The sequence below is a fragment of the Onychomys torridus genome, chromosome 16 (assembly GCF_903995425.1).
Source record: "Onychomys torridus chromosome 16, mOncTor1.1, whole genome shotgun sequence".
Lineage (NCBI taxonomy): Eukaryota > Metazoa > Chordata > Mammalia > Rodentia > Cricetidae > Onychomys > Onychomys torridus.
Window position 1 is genome coordinate 3,997,632 of NC_050458.1, and position 16,520 is coordinate 4,014,151.

General features: G+C 46.9%; 1 protein-coding gene across 1 annotated transcript in view; it reads right to left on the reverse strand.

The window, feature by feature from the left end:
• Snx31 (sorting nexin 31) overlaps nt 1-16,520 on the reverse strand; it is a 47,227-nt gene that overhangs the window by 8,387 nt on the left and 22,320 nt on the right. The window contains exons 7-12 of the mRNA XM_036208313.1: nt 15,410-15,497; nt 12,572-12,641; nt 8,961-9,053; nt 7,002-7,205; nt 5,693-5,806; nt 30-107 (exon numbers count right to left, since the gene is read on the reverse strand). Coding sequence (XP_036064206.1) covers nt 30-107; nt 5,693-5,806; nt 7,002-7,205; nt 8,961-9,053; nt 12,572-12,641; nt 15,410-15,497 — 647 coding nt within the window. The remainder of the gene's footprint in view (nt 1-29; nt 108-5,692; nt 5,807-7,001; nt 7,206-8,960; nt 9,054-12,571; nt 12,642-15,409; nt 15,498-16,520) is intronic.

Genomic DNA, 16,520 nt, shown 5'->3' on the forward strand with positions numbered 1-16,520 from the left:
AGCACATGGCAACATCTCAGAGTTCTTACCATTTCTGGGTTCTCCTCAGCAAGCTTTGCCATCTTCTCTGAGATCATCTTCTTCAGGCAGCTACTCAGGAAAAAAGCCTAAGAAACCGGAAATAAAGATTGTTCTTAGGACAGGTATGGTGGTGCTTGCCTTTGATCCCAGCACTCAGGTGTAGTGGATAGCCATCCCAGCATTGGCCTGGAAGTTCCAACCCCCATTGAGGCTTCAGTAATGATCACGCCCACAAGGTGGGGCAGAGGAGGGAGCGGAAGACTGAGGATGAAGAGGAGGTCGCTCTCTTGGTTCGGGGGACGCTGGACGCAGGAGGTAGACCGAGCAGAGTTCTCCAGAGAACACCGCCGGACTGTGTTATACCTTGTCCTGACTATGGGCCAGGCAGGAAAACTCCAACAACACTCAGGAGGCAGAGACAAGAGGATTTCTGCGAGTTTGCGGCCATCCTTGTCTAGCAAGTTCCAGGCCAGTCAGGGCTTCATCATGAGTCTCAAACAAACAAATAAAAATGTGGAGTCAGAAAGATGGCTAAGAGCACTGGCTGCTCATCTGGAGGACTCAACACCCACATGGTGGCTCACAAACACCTGTCACTCCAGTGCCAGAGGATCTGACGCCCTCTTTTGGCCTCCTTGGGCACTGCATGCACACGGTACACAGACACATGCAGATGAAACATCCATCCATACAAAAAATAATAAACATAAACAAATCTTTACAACAACAAAGCCCTCCATCCTCCATCTCTCACTGCCTAACGGAGGCTACAACTCACCAGCACACTTTAAAGAATGTTGTCTTTAACTTTCAGAAACTGGCTTAAAATGCAATTAGCAGGTAAATGTAAGTTTTCTCAATTACAAGAATGTAGTGACAGTCCATTTTAAAGACAGCCAATAAACAGGCCTGAACCACATTCCTAACCGTTCCTCTCTTAATCCTTCTTCTAGTCCATGTTTTTGCTATGCTATGAGCAGCTTCTGTTTCTAAGCAACAAACTATTCACAGTAATCATCAGATAAATAAGTCCTTCATTAATGGTGTAATGACTATTGAGAGACCATCATTAGGCATAGGTACTAATTTGTCTATTAGGATGAAAATATTAAAACTTTTGCTTTGTGTTTATTTTGTTTTGTTTCCAAGACAGGGTTTCTCTGTGTAGCCTGTGTAGTCTGGAACTCTGTAGACCAGGCTGACCTTGAACTCAGAGATCCACCTGCCTCTGCCTCCTGAGTGTAGGTGCCACCATGCCTGGCTTACTGAAATCTTTTTAAACTTTCTTTTTATTTGTTTGTTGTGTCTTTCACATCATGTATCTCCATCCCACTCATTTCTCCATCCCTTCATATCTACTCTCTGCCCTTACAACCTCCCCCCTAATAAAATAAAATTTAAAAGGAAAAAAAAGAAAAAAATCTCCTCATGGGAGCTGCAGTGTGGCACAGTGAGTCGCGCAGTAAACTCTTGTTCATACATCTTTACTTGCAAGCGTTCATTGCAGACTCATTGGTCTGGTTCGAGGCCTCTGGTTTCTGCTACACTACCAATGCTGGGCCCTCACTGGGACTCCTCTTGGATATCCTGTTGTTGCCCTGTGTCGTGAAGATCCTGCAGCTTTGGGTCTGCAGGACCGGCCCCTTCGTGTGCTCCAACAGATCACAGATGGGGTGGATGTTGGGGTTGGCCAACTCTTAACCCTGGTTCTGGGCCTGGGTAGTTACAGGAGTTACAGGGTTGGTCAGCCCACCTGCTCTCCCCTGTTCTCACCACCATGGTGAGCTCTCCAACATTACCCTGGCTAGTTCACCCCTTACAGTAATGAGCAAGGGGCAGGACCAGTTCTCCTGCTTTCACACCCTCAAAACTCATCAATCTTCACTCTGTTTCTCCAGGATCTTTAACCCTCACCTGCAGACAGGTATCTACCACAGCCTCCTCTGTGGCTTAGTCATCAATGTCAGAGCCCCAATGGGCACACTGTGTATCTCACAGGGAAGCGAGGGTGTCAGTGCCCCCGTGGGCACACTGTGTATCTCACAGGGGTCCCAGTGGGTGTGCTGTGTGTCTCAAAGGGAAGCAAGGGTGTCAGTGCCCCAATGGGCATACTGTGTATCTCACAGGGAAGCAAGGGTGTCAGTGCCCCAATGGGCATGCTGTGTATCTCACAGGGAAGTGAGGGTGTCAGTGCCCCAATGGGCATGCTGTGTATCTCACAGGGAAGCAAGGGCTCCTTTTTGCTGTACCTTGTATGCCAGATGTAAGGTCCCTTGTGATTGCCCAGCACAGTCCTTCCCACACATCCCTTCTCTTCAAATTGTTCTTTTTTTAAATCTTGGTTTGGCTTTATTAAGTTTTAAGGCACCAAAGTCTTAGTTTGGGTTTCTATTGCTGTGAAGAGACACCATGACCTTGGCAAGTCTTATAAGGAAAACATTGAATTGGGGTGGCTGGCTTACAGTTCCCAAGGTTCCCTCCATTATCATCATGGTGGGGAGCATGGCGGCATGCAGGCGGACATGGTGTTGGCTACTTCTTGATCAAAAGGACAACAGGAAGTGGACTGAGTGTCACACTGAAAGAAGCTGGAGCAAAAGAGACCTCAAAGTCCGCCCCCAAAGTGACACACTTCCTCCAGCAAGGCCACACCTCCACAGTGCCACTCCCGTCGGGGCCATTTTCTTTCATGCCACTATAAGCTCCTATATCACTCCTGCCTTAAGTTCAGTGATGGCTGTTTTGCTGGAACAGATGATGGAGAGAAAGAGACAACCAGGCTACGGTGATGGCCGAGGGCTCGCAGAGGGTCCCACAGACAGTAGAATTAAAGGGGAAGTGGGTGACCTATGACTAACATCTTGCATGGCTACAGAACATAAGAAGAATGAAATCTCCCCCCAGGGGTGGGAGGAGGGAAGAGAAAAAAAGGGGATAAAAGAAGTGTAACCTCTGTGGTGTGTACAAGCCTAATTTGTAACAACCAGCCATCTGCACATAGATGTAACCTGCAAAATTGAGATATGAGTTAAAGAAATAAAACCCTGAGCTGATGCCACTGCTTGGATGTTTAAATGGTGTTCCTTAAGATATGGACCGGTTTCACTATTTTCCTATCCCATGCACATAGGTGTGTAGGCCAGGATCACTAGCAACTGGACCAGCCTTGCTAGATAAAAAATAAAAACCCTGAGCTTTTGTTTAAAGGAGTTTGTGCTCTATCCCTCATCTGTATCTGGAAGGCACACAGCCACATTTCTGCCTTTTGTAAAAGCAGCCCTTGGGTATCCGCCTACACAGTTCATCCTCCAAAGGAAGTAAGATCTTACTAGAAATGCTTTAAAAATGATTATTGCTCCTCTCTGTGGTGGCTTTAACTCACCTGCTGCTGCTTAGATGGAAAGACTGGATTATATTTAACTGCACAGCGTCCTGAGGAGAGTGTGAGGGAAGATGATTTCGAGTCTCCGTCTTCCTGACTACTTGCAAATTGCACAAAACTTTTTACCATCTCCCTGAGGATGCTTCATACTGAAGGAGACCAGCTGTGCTGGACAGTTTTATGACAATTTGACACAAGCTGCAGTCATCAGAGAGGAGGGCCTCAGTTGAGAAAAGCTTAAGATGGGACAAGCCTTAGCGCATTTTCTTAATTAGTGATTGATGGGGGAAGGTTCCAGCCCATGTGGGTGGGGCCATCCCTGGGCTACTCATCCTGGGTTCTATGAGAAAGCCATGAGAGCAAGCCAGTGAGCAGCACTCCTCCATCCCTCTGCATCAGCTGCTGCCTCCAGGTTCCTGCCCTGTTTGAGATCCTGTCCTGACTTCCTTCAATGATGAACAATGATGTGGAAGTGTAAGCCAAATAAACCCTTTCCTCCTCAAGTTGCTTTTGGCAATGGTGTTTCATCACAGCAATAATAACACTAACTAGGAAGCCTAAGGACCATTCTTTCACTTAGGATTGTGGGTTTTGTTTTTTTTTTTCCCCACAGAGGACAGACACCATGACCACATCTGTATTAGAGGCAGGCTTTGGTGACCAGAAACCAAAATTCTCTGTGGAACTAAGCAGGACTCAAGTTGAATACATCATCAATGTAAAGTTTACCTTGATATTTTTAGTAGAATTTAGAACACCTGGAGCTAATCATTTACCTGCTTTTAAGAGTTATTATTTTTATTTATGTACATGAGCTTTTGCCTGCATGCTGATATCCTCAAAGGCCAGAGAAGGCATCAGGTCCCCGGGGACTGGAGTTACACGTGGGTGCTGGGAACTGAACCCAAGCCTTCTGCGAGAGCAGCCAGTGTGCTTCACCTGGACTTTTGATTCTAACTTGAAATAGCTAAGATAGGGGTTTTGTTGGTGATTGTTCTTTTGCTTTGGCGGGGGGTGTCTCTCTTCTGTTCTACTCAAACACTTAAAATCTGGATGTTAATTAGCAAACAGCCACTGATCTTCTCCCTTAAGAGACCCTGTTTGTTTTGGGTGCTATGTGCCTGGCCCCAGGCAATGGCTCATGTTTGCTCTAAATCATGCACTCTGTCCCTTCCTTGCAAGCTGCTTGGTTCCTGACTCCTTTGCAGCTAGGAGTCATTATGGGCTCAGTTCTAGCCAGTGAGACAAGTGGAAAGTCTCTTGGAAGCTGTTTGCTTATCGGGTAAGAGAGGCATTATTTTTCTCTTTTTTCTCTTTCCCTCTCTTGACTGCAGTCCCGTGTCCCCACCGCACCCCCAGTGCCCTCCACTCCTCTCCTTCCAGGCAAAGGCAGAAACATGTGGTGAACCAAACTGTCTCAGGTCCAGTGGCAGGAAACAAAAAAAGAGTCCCTGAAGGTCATGCCTCCGGTCATCTACTTTCTCACACTGGGCCCTCCTAGTTCCCACCATCTCTGTCTGAAGCTAGCCTGAGGCCAAACAAAAAGAAAGGGAAGGGAAACACACAGTGGGTGGATTTTTTTTCTTCTGACCCCTTGCTTTGACCATACAGATGTTTATTATCTTAACAAGAACACTGAAAGCAGGTGATTGGCATCTCTGACACCCCCTTGAATATTTCTCAAGAAGATAATTTACCTGGGTCTGACCTAGGTCCTCTGCACATATGTTATGGTTGTGTAGCTTGGTGTTCCTGTGGGGCTCCTGACAGTGGGAGTGGGGGTATCTCTGTTTTACCTGCTTTTGAGACTTTTTTCCTCCTACTGGGTCACCTCATCCAGCCTTAATTTGAAGGGATGTGCCTAGTCTTGTAACGTGATGCCATGTTTGGTTGATATGTCTAGGAGGCCTGACTACTCTGAAGGAAGTGGATCTGGAGGAGAGAGGAGGTCCCCTGGTGGGGCCAGGTGACCACAGTCTGAAGCCTCTGGAATTGAGAGCTGAAAGAAACCTGTTTTGAGTTCTTTATCTCAACTCAGTGCTGGCTACCATGTAGATTCTTTGAATTCATGACCAGGGTGACCAGGAAAATAAAGCAAAATAAAAACAAAAGTATCTCTCAGGCCAATGCTGGTGAAGGACCCCCGCCACACACACACACACACACACACACACACACACACACACACACACACACACAGCTGTACTTTGTTCCTGTCATCCAGCAGGTCAGTATTTCAGCACCAAAGGCTCCTTGGCTTTCACACTCTGGCTCTGTCTGAGAACTCACCTGTTTGCTGTAAACAACAAACCAGGGCTGGAGACTATCTCCACTGTACTGAAATCTCAGCTCTAAGTTCTGGTTGAGAGTTCGCTGGGGCCCGTCTGTATCCAGCAGAGTTCCCTGCAGAGGAAAAGAGATCATCAGAGTGCCTTTGAACATCCTGGGCTTGATATCAAGGAGACAATTCCCCCAAAGGCTGTCGGTCCCCCAGGGAGCCATGGAAGTAAACAGCGCAGTACAGTACGACACCATAGTAGTAGAAAGGAGGCAGGAAGAGCTCTGTGGGAGGAAGCAGGATGGTAGCCCAGGCTAGGAGGGTAAAGGAAGACTTCCCGGAAGGAGGGGCATGTGAGCAGAAGAGGAAGCTTCCCTCCTTTTGTCAGAATAGAGTCAGGGCAAACCCCTGAGGCATGAGGAGGCTGGAGGTTGGAAACACGTGAGGGACAGGGAGTGAGGGGCCAGAGAGTCAGACTAGAGGGGGATTCTGAAGGCTGCAGGTTGCCTGTACAGCATCTATCCATTTCTCCTAGGAATGGAGACTGAACTCCCCTAAGGAAAGCTGCCTCTTCCTCTGTAGGCTGTGGAGACCCCTCTGAAAATGATGTCAGAGAAAGGCACATGGCCAAGCTCAGGTCAGCTGGACAAATACTCCATGTGTTCTCCTTTGACTCCAGAATTGAGATGCCCACGAAGACCCCACCAAGTCCCCGTTGCCTGGAAACGCCAAGCTCTTTGGCTCTGACTTTAAACTTCTGCTTCCCTTTTCCTTTGGACACGTGAGTAATCAACACGACCCTTCCAACTTGTCCTTTCCTTGACTAGAATGTACAGGTGTCTAGTGCTAGTTAACAAGGAGCTTGACACTCATGACTGTAAATAAAGCTGAGGATTCCAGACTTCATCCTGCGGACAGGGGGCATTCCTTAAGAGATTTGGCAAAGCTAGATGATAATGCGGTTTGATTTATAGCCTAGAAATGTTAGTCTTACAGAATCTGTATGAAGAGCAAGCTGGACAATAGCTGTTTCCAGATGATAAACAATAGCTGTTTTCAGATGATGCCACAGAGAAAGGGAGAGCCTAGAGAGGTTTCTAGATATGCCCAGAGCGGGAGAGCCCCAAAGAAGACAGAGGCCTGCTGAGGAGACAGGGAGCCGCACTAAGCTGAGGTGAGAGTTTGTGGGCAGATCACCATGGGGTTCCTGTAAGGTGACTGAACCACCGTGATCCATGCACCTGTGCTGTGAGCCCTGAGACTAGCCGGAGCATGCCGAGGGAAACTACAGTACAGACAAAGCAGGTGCCAGATACTCACCAGGAAGGTGACTTGCCAGCACTTCACCCGGCTCATCTGGAAAGCAAAGTCCTGGGTCTGGCCGTCCGGCAGGGTCACACAGCAGCTGATCTCGTTGTTGCCGATGGAAAGGACAGCCCCACAGCCAGGTTCTGGGTGGTTGCAGGTGCAGGGATCCAGCTGAATGTACCCGTAGTGCCGGACCTCCTGGGACAGCTCCAGAAACTGCTCCAAGGTGGGGTGGAGCGGAAGGAAGCAAGAGACCACTTTCCTCAGATACAGAGTTCACAGGGGCAGGTGGGGGGGGGGGGGGGGGGGGGGGGGGGGGGGGGAGGTGGGGGTGATGCTACTGCTGTGCTGGTGAAACCACAGGGTAGGCTCACAGCAAGCCCCTTTCCTCCAGAGCATAGAAATGAGGCTCTCGGTCCTGCCTCGCTCCACTCTGGCTCTGCTCCTGCTCCAGCTTAGAGCTTGGAAGCAGCACACTCGGGTAAGGAAAGAAAGAGCGGTGTGGAGGAAACAGGAGTAGCTGTGACCCTGCCTCAGAAGTGCTGCGCTTGCGTGTATGTTTGTGTGCCATGTGTGTACCATGGGGGTCAGCAGAAGACTTCAGATCTCCTGGGGGAGCTATGGATGTCATGAACCAGCATGGAAGTGCTTGTTTGGGTTGCTGACAGAGCTGCCCATCGTAAAACAAAGATAGGCCCAATTAAAGGGTAATCCCCATTTGCTGGCAGAGCTGATGGCTGTCGGCTTCCATCTCTTAAACTCTTAACAATTTTTATTCTTATATTCCTATCTCATTTCTGTATTTCCATCTTATTCTTATGTTCCGCTCTTCCTATTCCTGGACCATTCATGCTGAGGACCAAACCTGGGTCTTCTGTGAGAGCAGCAAGTTCTCTTACCCCCAAGCCACCTTCCTGCACAACTCTGTCTCTCTCTTTAAATTTTAAATAAGGGCTGGGGTGGTTCAGAGGCAGAGCCCTTGCCAGTGTGTATGAGGCCTGAGTTCAATCCCCAGCACTGAGGGAAAAGAGGGAGGAAGGAAGGAAAACCTTTTAAAAATTCAATAAACTTTTAGCTGTTGTGAATTAAAGGAAGTGAAAGTATTTAATTAAAAGTAAAGCTACATGTTGCAAAACAGCTAATGAATAAGCAATATAACTCAAAATACTTGTTGGCATTCGCCATACACAAGGAGGTACTAACTCATGGAAACCAGAGGGTAGGGCTCTTAAGGATTATACACTTGAGAATTCCATTCTTTTAATTCTCTTAAAATTATGTGGAAGGTCCTGGATGTGGTCCCCACCATGGCATCAGGGAGCCTGCTGTCTCTACAGCAACTTCATCCCTTTTTCACTGTAGTGCAAAAATGACTTTAGACACACATAAATGGAAGTGCCATTGTGTGCCGATAAAACTTTATTTATAAGAACAGTGGACAGTGAGTCTGATTTACATCAAATGGTTTTGAGTCTTTTCATTCATCTTCAGTTCAGACTCCTTACATGTGAGCACAAGGTTAAGTGGTGCTACCAGCATGTCTGTTCATCACCAGACGTGCACACAGGAATAGGATGAGGAGTGTGAATTAGACGCAGTCCCGGGCCTCCTGGGACTTGCTGCCAAAGTGATTCATCGCAGCAAAAGCTGCTAACAACTTGAATTCCAGTAAAAGGAAACTGGCTGGCCAAACGATAACAGAATCACGAAGGAGAATGCTCTACAGTTGTATAATAATGGGGAGGGTCTAAATTATCTTGGCCAAAGTTAACTTGTCCAAAGACGCAGTATACTATATTTTTTATCATCCTTACACAATAAACTTTTCTAATTACAGAATCAGAAAGATCGGCGGAGGCACTCTCATGAGGCGCTTGATGGGTTTGTGAGTGACGGCAACAGCTTGATTCTACAGTGTGCGGGAGCTCGCTTCTGAGGGACACTTCTTTCTTAGTACAAGGCTTAACTCACCTTTGTTTGGTTCTCCTCCTCCTGGAGCACCCTTAGTTCCTCCCTCTGAGCCTGTGTGGGTTTCACCCATTCTATTTCAATGTCTTGTACTGCCTTGAAACAACAATGATATAATTAACAACCTTAGTAGAAATGAATTCATCTGTATAAAGGGCTAAAAACCTAGACTCAAATGGATCTACGTAATGATTTGACAGTTATAAAGATTGATTTTTTTTGTTTGTTTTGAGACAGGGTCTTTTTTAAAATTTACTTTTATTTTATGTGCATTGGTGTTTTGCCTGAATGTATGTCTGTGCTAAGATGTTGGCTCTATCCCCTCGAACTGGAGTTACAGACAGTTGTGAGCTGCCATCTGCATGCTGGGAATTGAACCCAGGTCCTCTGGAAGAGCAGTCAGTGCTCTTAACTGAGCCTCTCTACAGTCCTGGGACAGATCTTAATATTGAGCACTCTTTATGTAGGTCAGGCTGGCCTCAAACTCATGATCTTCTTGCCTCATCTTCCCAAGTGCCTGGATTACCAGAATGCACCACCACAGCTGGCCAATTAAATGAGCAAGTAGGAAAAGATTGTCCTGCAGTTTGGGACAATTAGAGTACTTGGCAAAGAAAGTCAAAGTAACTTCAATATCATCCAGTCAAATTACTTTTTAAGAGATTAAAGTATAAAACTCCATTAAAAGGCAGAGAAGGGGGTCGGGGAGATGGTTCCACTGTAAGAGCGCGTGCTGCTCTTTAGAGGACCAGAGTTCATTCCTATCACCTGTGTGAGATGGTGCACAGGCACCTGGGACACCAGCCAGGGGGTCTCACACCTCTGGTCATCACAGGCACCTGGGACACCAGCCAGGGGGTCTCACACCTCTGGTCATCACAGGCACCTGGGACACCAGCCAGGTGGGTCTCACACCTCTGGTCATCACAGGCACCTGGGACACCAGCCAGGGGGTCTCACACCTCTGGCCATCACAGGCACCTGGGACACCAGCCAGGGGGTCTCACACCTCTGGTCATCACAGGCAAATGCACTTCCATGCACAAACCCACACACGGATAAGTACATGTATGATTTTTAAGAAATGAATCTTTTTTAAAGTAAAAAATTTAAAATGAGTATGTTTATCTTGATGGAAGGACTATCTTTTAAAGATATGACAGTAGAATGCAGAAATAATCATATGTAATCATATATAAGTACAAATTTCTGTACACAAAACACCAGAAACAAAACTAGAAAAAGGAAGTGCTAAACCAGGCAAAGGGTTAACATTTACACACAATAGGACACATGTAAAATCATTAAAAATGGACCGCAGATCAATATTGACAGTTGATCAAAAGGATTTCCAAATGACAAATACATATATAAACACACAGCCTCATTAGTAATCAAAGAGTGTTTTGCCTTTTAACTTGATAAGGCTAAAACATACACAATTAGGGTTGACAGGAGTTTGGAGAAACAGCGTGATATACAATAGATTTAATTCATGTGACCCTCTAGAGGTAATTTGACAATACAAATCTAAAACCACATATAAGAATCATAAACATAAGGAGCCAAACACAATAATGCATGACTTTAACCCCAGCACTCAGGAGGCAGAGGCAGGAGGATCTCTGTGAATTCAAAGCCAGTCTGGTCTACAGAGCACCTTCCAGGCCAGCCAAAGCTATATATAGTGAGAGCCTGTCTTTAAAATTTAAAAAAAAAAAAAAAAAGAGGGGGTGGGAAAATATGTAGACAAAGCTATTACTGCTAAAACAAAACTCCCCAAAAACCCCAACATTACTGCTATTGTACATAAAAATAAGATCATATTTATGACTAGTGGTAAATACACACAAAGCCTGCGCTCTGAATCTGTGGGTTCCTTAGCCTTGGATTAAATGAACTGTAGTGAAAGATTCTCAGGATCAAAGCAGATTCTTTTCTCACCATCGCTACCTAAACAATGCATCCAACAACTACCTGTATGACATTTTCATTGAACTCAGTGTTGTAAGTAACCTAAAGGTTTAAAGTCCACGGGACAAGGTGTGTAATTTATGTTGGAATGCGACCCATTTTATAGGAGGGTCTTGAACATCCCTGGAGTTTGGTAGCTGCTGGAGGAATGGTACCATCCTCCGTGGGCCCTGAAAAGATGGCTGTGGAGTACTGACTATGTGTCAGGCAATATTCTTATGCTTTCAAGTCCATCCCTGCCTTGTGAGACAGTGCATTATGAAATACCCCGAAATAGGATGCTGAGTTGGTGTCTATATAATCAAATGTTTGGTTATGCTAGCTTTCAGAATTGTGTAGGACAATTAACAACATGAGTAAAAGCAGCATGCTATTTGTACATGGTAAGTTATAAATGAGTATAGTAATAACAGACTCCAATTTAAAAAAAAAAAAAAAATGGAGCTCGGTGGTGGTGGCGCACGCCTTTAATTCCAGCACCCGGAAGGCAGAGGCAGGAGAATCTCTGTGAGTTTGAGGCCAGCCTGGTCTACAAAGTGAGTTCAGGACAGCCAGGGCTGCACAGAGAAACCCTGTTTCAAAAAACAAAAAACAAACAAACAAAACGGGTCTCGGGCTGGAGAGATGGTTCAACAGCTAAGAACACTGGCTGCTCTTCCAGAGGTCCTGGGTTCAATTCCCAGCACCCACAACTGTCTGTGACTCCAGTTCCAGGGGACCTGAAACCCTCACAGAGACATACATGCAGGCAAAACACCAATGCACATAAAATGAAAATAAATAAATATTAAAAATTTATAAAAATGGGTCTCATGTATTCCACGATGGCCTTGAACTTTCACTTATGAAGCCAAAGATGACTTTAAGCTTCTAATTCTCCTGCCTCTACCTCCCCTGTGCTGGGGTTACAGGCATGTGCTACCACACCTGCTTTATTCCTTTCCTGTGCATGAGTGTGTGCCTCTATGTATGTATATGTATGTATGTATGTATATGTATGTATGTATGTACATCATGTGTGTGCCTGGTGCCTATAGAGACCAAAAGAGAGTTTCAAATTCCTGAAAATAGAACTAGAGTTGTGAGACACCACGTGACTGCTGGGAGCAACCTGGCTCCTCTGCAGGAGCAGCAGTGCTCTGTGTTTGTTTGTTTGGTTTTCGAGACAGGGTGTCTCTGTGTAGCTTCGTGCCTTTCCTGGAACTCACTTGGTAGACCAGGCTGGCCTCGAACTCACAGAGATCCACCTGCCTCTGCCACCCGAGTGCTGGGATTAAAGGCGTGTGTCACCACTGCCCGGCTCCACCAAAACCTTTCATAGATCCTAACAAAGACTCCAAACTGGAGGAAAGAAGAGGGACTCTTCTCCAAACTGTGAGGCAGATGAATCACAAGTTCAAGGCCACGCTAGGCTCCATAGTAAGGCTGTATTCCAAGCAATACAAACCCAAGTAACAGTGACCACAACAAAACATTGTCCACCCATTAAATCAAATAATGGCTGTCCTTTCAACCCCTCTCCTCCCCAGTCCCTGGGAACGTCCACTTAGAGCATCTCTGTGAATTGCCTATTCTATGTAGATTCTCAAAACTGGGGAAAGTTGTACCATTCCAATCCCAGCGACCAATGCTGACCTCACCTGCATGTACAGCAGGTCTCCAGCTGCTCTGCAGTCCATCAGAACAGAGTCCAGGGCCGGGTCCAGGTACCTGCACAATTACACGATCCTGGGTGACATGGAAGCAAGGGTCCTCCCCCCCGGAGATGGGTCCCCTTCTCTCATAAACTATATATACTGTTATACTTGCCCAGCCTTTGATTTATTCCTGTATTCCTTCTGTGTCCTTGTCTTATTATCTCTATATTGTGAGTTTTCACCTGGTGCGCTCTAGAGTCACGGTCTTGTGTGTGCACGCATGGACACACACACACACACAGAGACAGAGACAGAGACAGGGACAGAGACAGGGACAGAGATAAAGAGAGAAGACAGAGAGAGAGAGATAGCGCTTTAATGGTATGCAATCCTGTTCACACTTAGTCTCTGTCTCGGCCACTACATCCTGCAGTCCATCCCCCACTGTGCATAACACCTGCCCTGGCCCCCTGCCCCCCCACACCCATCCACACTCACCACCCTGCACCTGGCTACCCTCTCCTGCCTCTGGAGCAGCTCAGGAACTCTCCCAGACCAGGCTTTCTGCTCCTTCCTCCTGGTGTGACTCTTCCTGAGCAGCCCTTCAAGTCTAGGGTCTTAGGAACTGGAATATTTTCTGCTCACGTCTGAGGCACTGGGTGGTACACCTCTCCTTCCATATTCCTTTTATCCCTTACCTTTCCCACACCAACTCTGCCCTCCAACCGCGCTTTCTCTCCCCTTCTCCTCCTCCCTCTCTTGCTTACAAGGCCACTGCCTCAAGCCCCTCCTTCCCTGACTTATCTTTTCTCTGAAAGCCTGCTCTGCAGCAGCAGCATCCCCCTTCTCTGGGCCCTGCTCCCCAGGCTGGTTAGCACTCCTCTGCATCCTGAATTTATCCCAACTTTTGATGCTAGATAAGAGGACTCAGCCCTAAGCCTAGGGACGCCCTTCTGGGTCTTAGCAGAGTGACTTGCAAGTGTCAGGGGATCCACGTCTGTCTGTCAGACGAGAAACACCAGATAAACAGAGACTCATAAGTAGAGTGGCTCTCTGAGAATGGACAGAAGCACAAAGTGGAGAGATAGGTGGCGTACAACTCACCAAAGACAGAGCCAAGCAGCTCACCACGTCAGAGCCTCACGTGACCACAGAGACTTGACCAGACCGTGAAAGGATGAAAGTGGGGTTTGAAGGACAAGCGCATACTGGCGGAGAGAAGCCACTGAAACATTCCAACCAGCTTCCCCTTTAGCTACATGTCCACACTCCTCGGAGGCCCTGAGTGGCTGAGAATTGCATCACAGTTGGACATCCCTGAGACACATTCCAGGCTTGGGCTCTGAGCTGCCATGGCCAACATCTTCTGGCTTAGGAGGAACCATATCATCACTAGAGCGCTCAGAGAAGTCCTGGATGAAGAAAAATCCTTAAAACTCCAGCTGGGCCCTTCTGCAAAGACCCGCCCATCGCCCATCGGAATCAGGCAGCCATTGGAGCTGGCCTCCCTGCTGCCACTGGAAAGGCCTCCTCTGGAGAGAGGGCAGGACACCCCAGGGTGTTAATCATGTTGTCCCCTTGTGGAACTCTTAACCTCAGCTCCAGCTCCAGCACTGTGCCTCTTTTCTTCCTATTCACAAGCAAAAGCAGTCTGTTGGGTGCAGTGCTGGCTGGTGACGTGGCGGACTTATCTCATATCTGCATCTGGCCATCTAGGATGTACCTACTTGAGGAAGACTTAGGCACAGCCTAATGTCTAACTCAGGCTTCTAGGCGAGGGGAAGGACTTTCACCTCCTTTGATGTCCAGCTCTAAGGAAAGTGTGTGAACTTGAGGAGTCTAAGCCTAGGGATCTCCTGTTATTACAGCTGTTACCTTTCTTATCAATGTGACAATAACAACATGAACAGCATTTATTGAGTATGTGGGACTGCTTTAATCTTGACAACAGTCCTCAGAGGATTATTTTCCATTTTACAAATATGTAAACTGAGGCTTAAGGAGCTCAAATAACTTGGCTGAAAGTGTGGCAAGCTGGGGCTTAGGGCGTGTCCAGGAACAGCCACGCTCAGATGTACAGTATTGGAACAGATGTATAGCAGCTCCAGAATAGTCTGAACTCTTAAATGGAAGCAGAGTCCTTTCCCTTTCTTCAATATCCAAACCACAAGGTTTTAGTGACTCTCAAAAGTTTCTGAATAGCTGGGGCTATCCCTTCAAAATTCAAAGCCGCAAGATAGACCCAGCAAGATAACATTGGTTAAGTAAATCACAATCTCAGATTTCAAGATGCCTTTTTTTTTTTTTTTTTTTAAGTTTGTATCCTCAGATTAGAGAATAACTGAGCTGGACAGAGCCAACTTGAGTAGCAATTCAACATAGTCATGGTAATAAAGGCTGGGGGTCCCAGACTGTAGGACGGGGCTGGGAAAGCCTTCCATTGTGATTTTCTGTTCATTTGTTCTCAGTAGGACTTCTGTTTCAAAAAAAAAAAAAAAAGAGCATTTTCTGCAGAGACATTTGTGTCCTTTTAATCTAGGAATTAAATGTGGGTGGCCCTGGCACGTACCCTTGGGAATGTGAGCTGAATGCTTAAGGGGTCAAATTCAGTGCAAACTGGCTGAGTTGCCCCCTCAGCCAGCCTTCAAGGAATATCACAGATCAACAGACATCAGATGTGCTTGTAATTATCAACAAATCCTCCCGTTTCTACAGCTCACCATCCATCCCTCAGCAAAGCCGTGGTCATCATCAGCTCCTGGCCATTATCTGCTTAAGTCCACCCCACCCCCACCTGTCTCTCCAGCTGGTGAGACCGGCAGGCTCTCTCACAATACTCACCACTTTCTGAGTCCTATCTTACAGTCTTCCAGCTCAGAACTCTGAAGACTAGTGGACGGCAGCTCAAAGTCAGCCAGCTTCTTCACAACTAGACAGGGAAAGGCAGCGTGGAGGTCAGGCTATGCCCTGCTCTGAGTTATCCCACATCGGGTAAAACTGTTCTCTCCAGCCTATGCCTCGCCCTTAGAAACTCCATTTTAATTAAAGCTTTTGCTTTAGTTTGTTTGTTTGGGTTTTGTTGTTTGTTGTTTCATTTTGAGGGCTGATGATGACACCACCATCTGTCTTGCATCACCCACCCAGCACAGACTGAGAAATGACATTTCTTGGCGGGGGTGGGGGTGGTGGGGGGTGGTGTTACCCTACCAGGATGAATTGAGGCTGTGGGAGCATATGGATATATTAAAATCATATTGGGGAAACAAGGCTCCAAAACTTATTTCTCTCTCACCTATGGATTTATTTATTTGTTTGTTTGTTTATGTATACAGTGCTCTGTCTGCATGTGTCCCTGCAGGCCAGAAGAAGGCACTAGATCTCATTACAGGTGGTGAGCTCTTAACCACTGAGCCATCTCTCCAGCCCAAGGCTCCAAAACTTATTAGAGACAACACACCAAGGAAAGGGTGGAACTCCTTCACTTGGATCCCATAAAGTGGTTGATACCTCCAAGCTCTGATGTCCTGACCCCACACCAACTTGTCGTCTGATACCCTGTGTTTACAGCAAGGAACTCCCAGAGAACTCCCAGCTAACTGCCCCTAAGCCTTCAGCATGCCTCGGTTCCCGATGCTGATGGAGCCCCCTTGGCTGCTGTCTGTCTGTCCACATGCTCCTGTTTGTCCACTTCCACCTGGACCTCCTGCCTCTGCTCTGGGTCCACTTCTGCTGTCCCTCTCTGCAGCTAACTACATACTTCCTCTCAACCCTGTCTCCTGAGACCTGGTCCACAGCGAAGCAACCTCCCTCAGCTGGTTCGGGTTTCTAGTCTTGGCAGCACTGACTCCACGGCATTTCTGTTACCCATTTCTTCAACCTCTGTACTCCCTTGCTTTCTCTTTAACTTGTATTCACTATGGAAACCACATACAGAAAAATACATAGAGGTGGA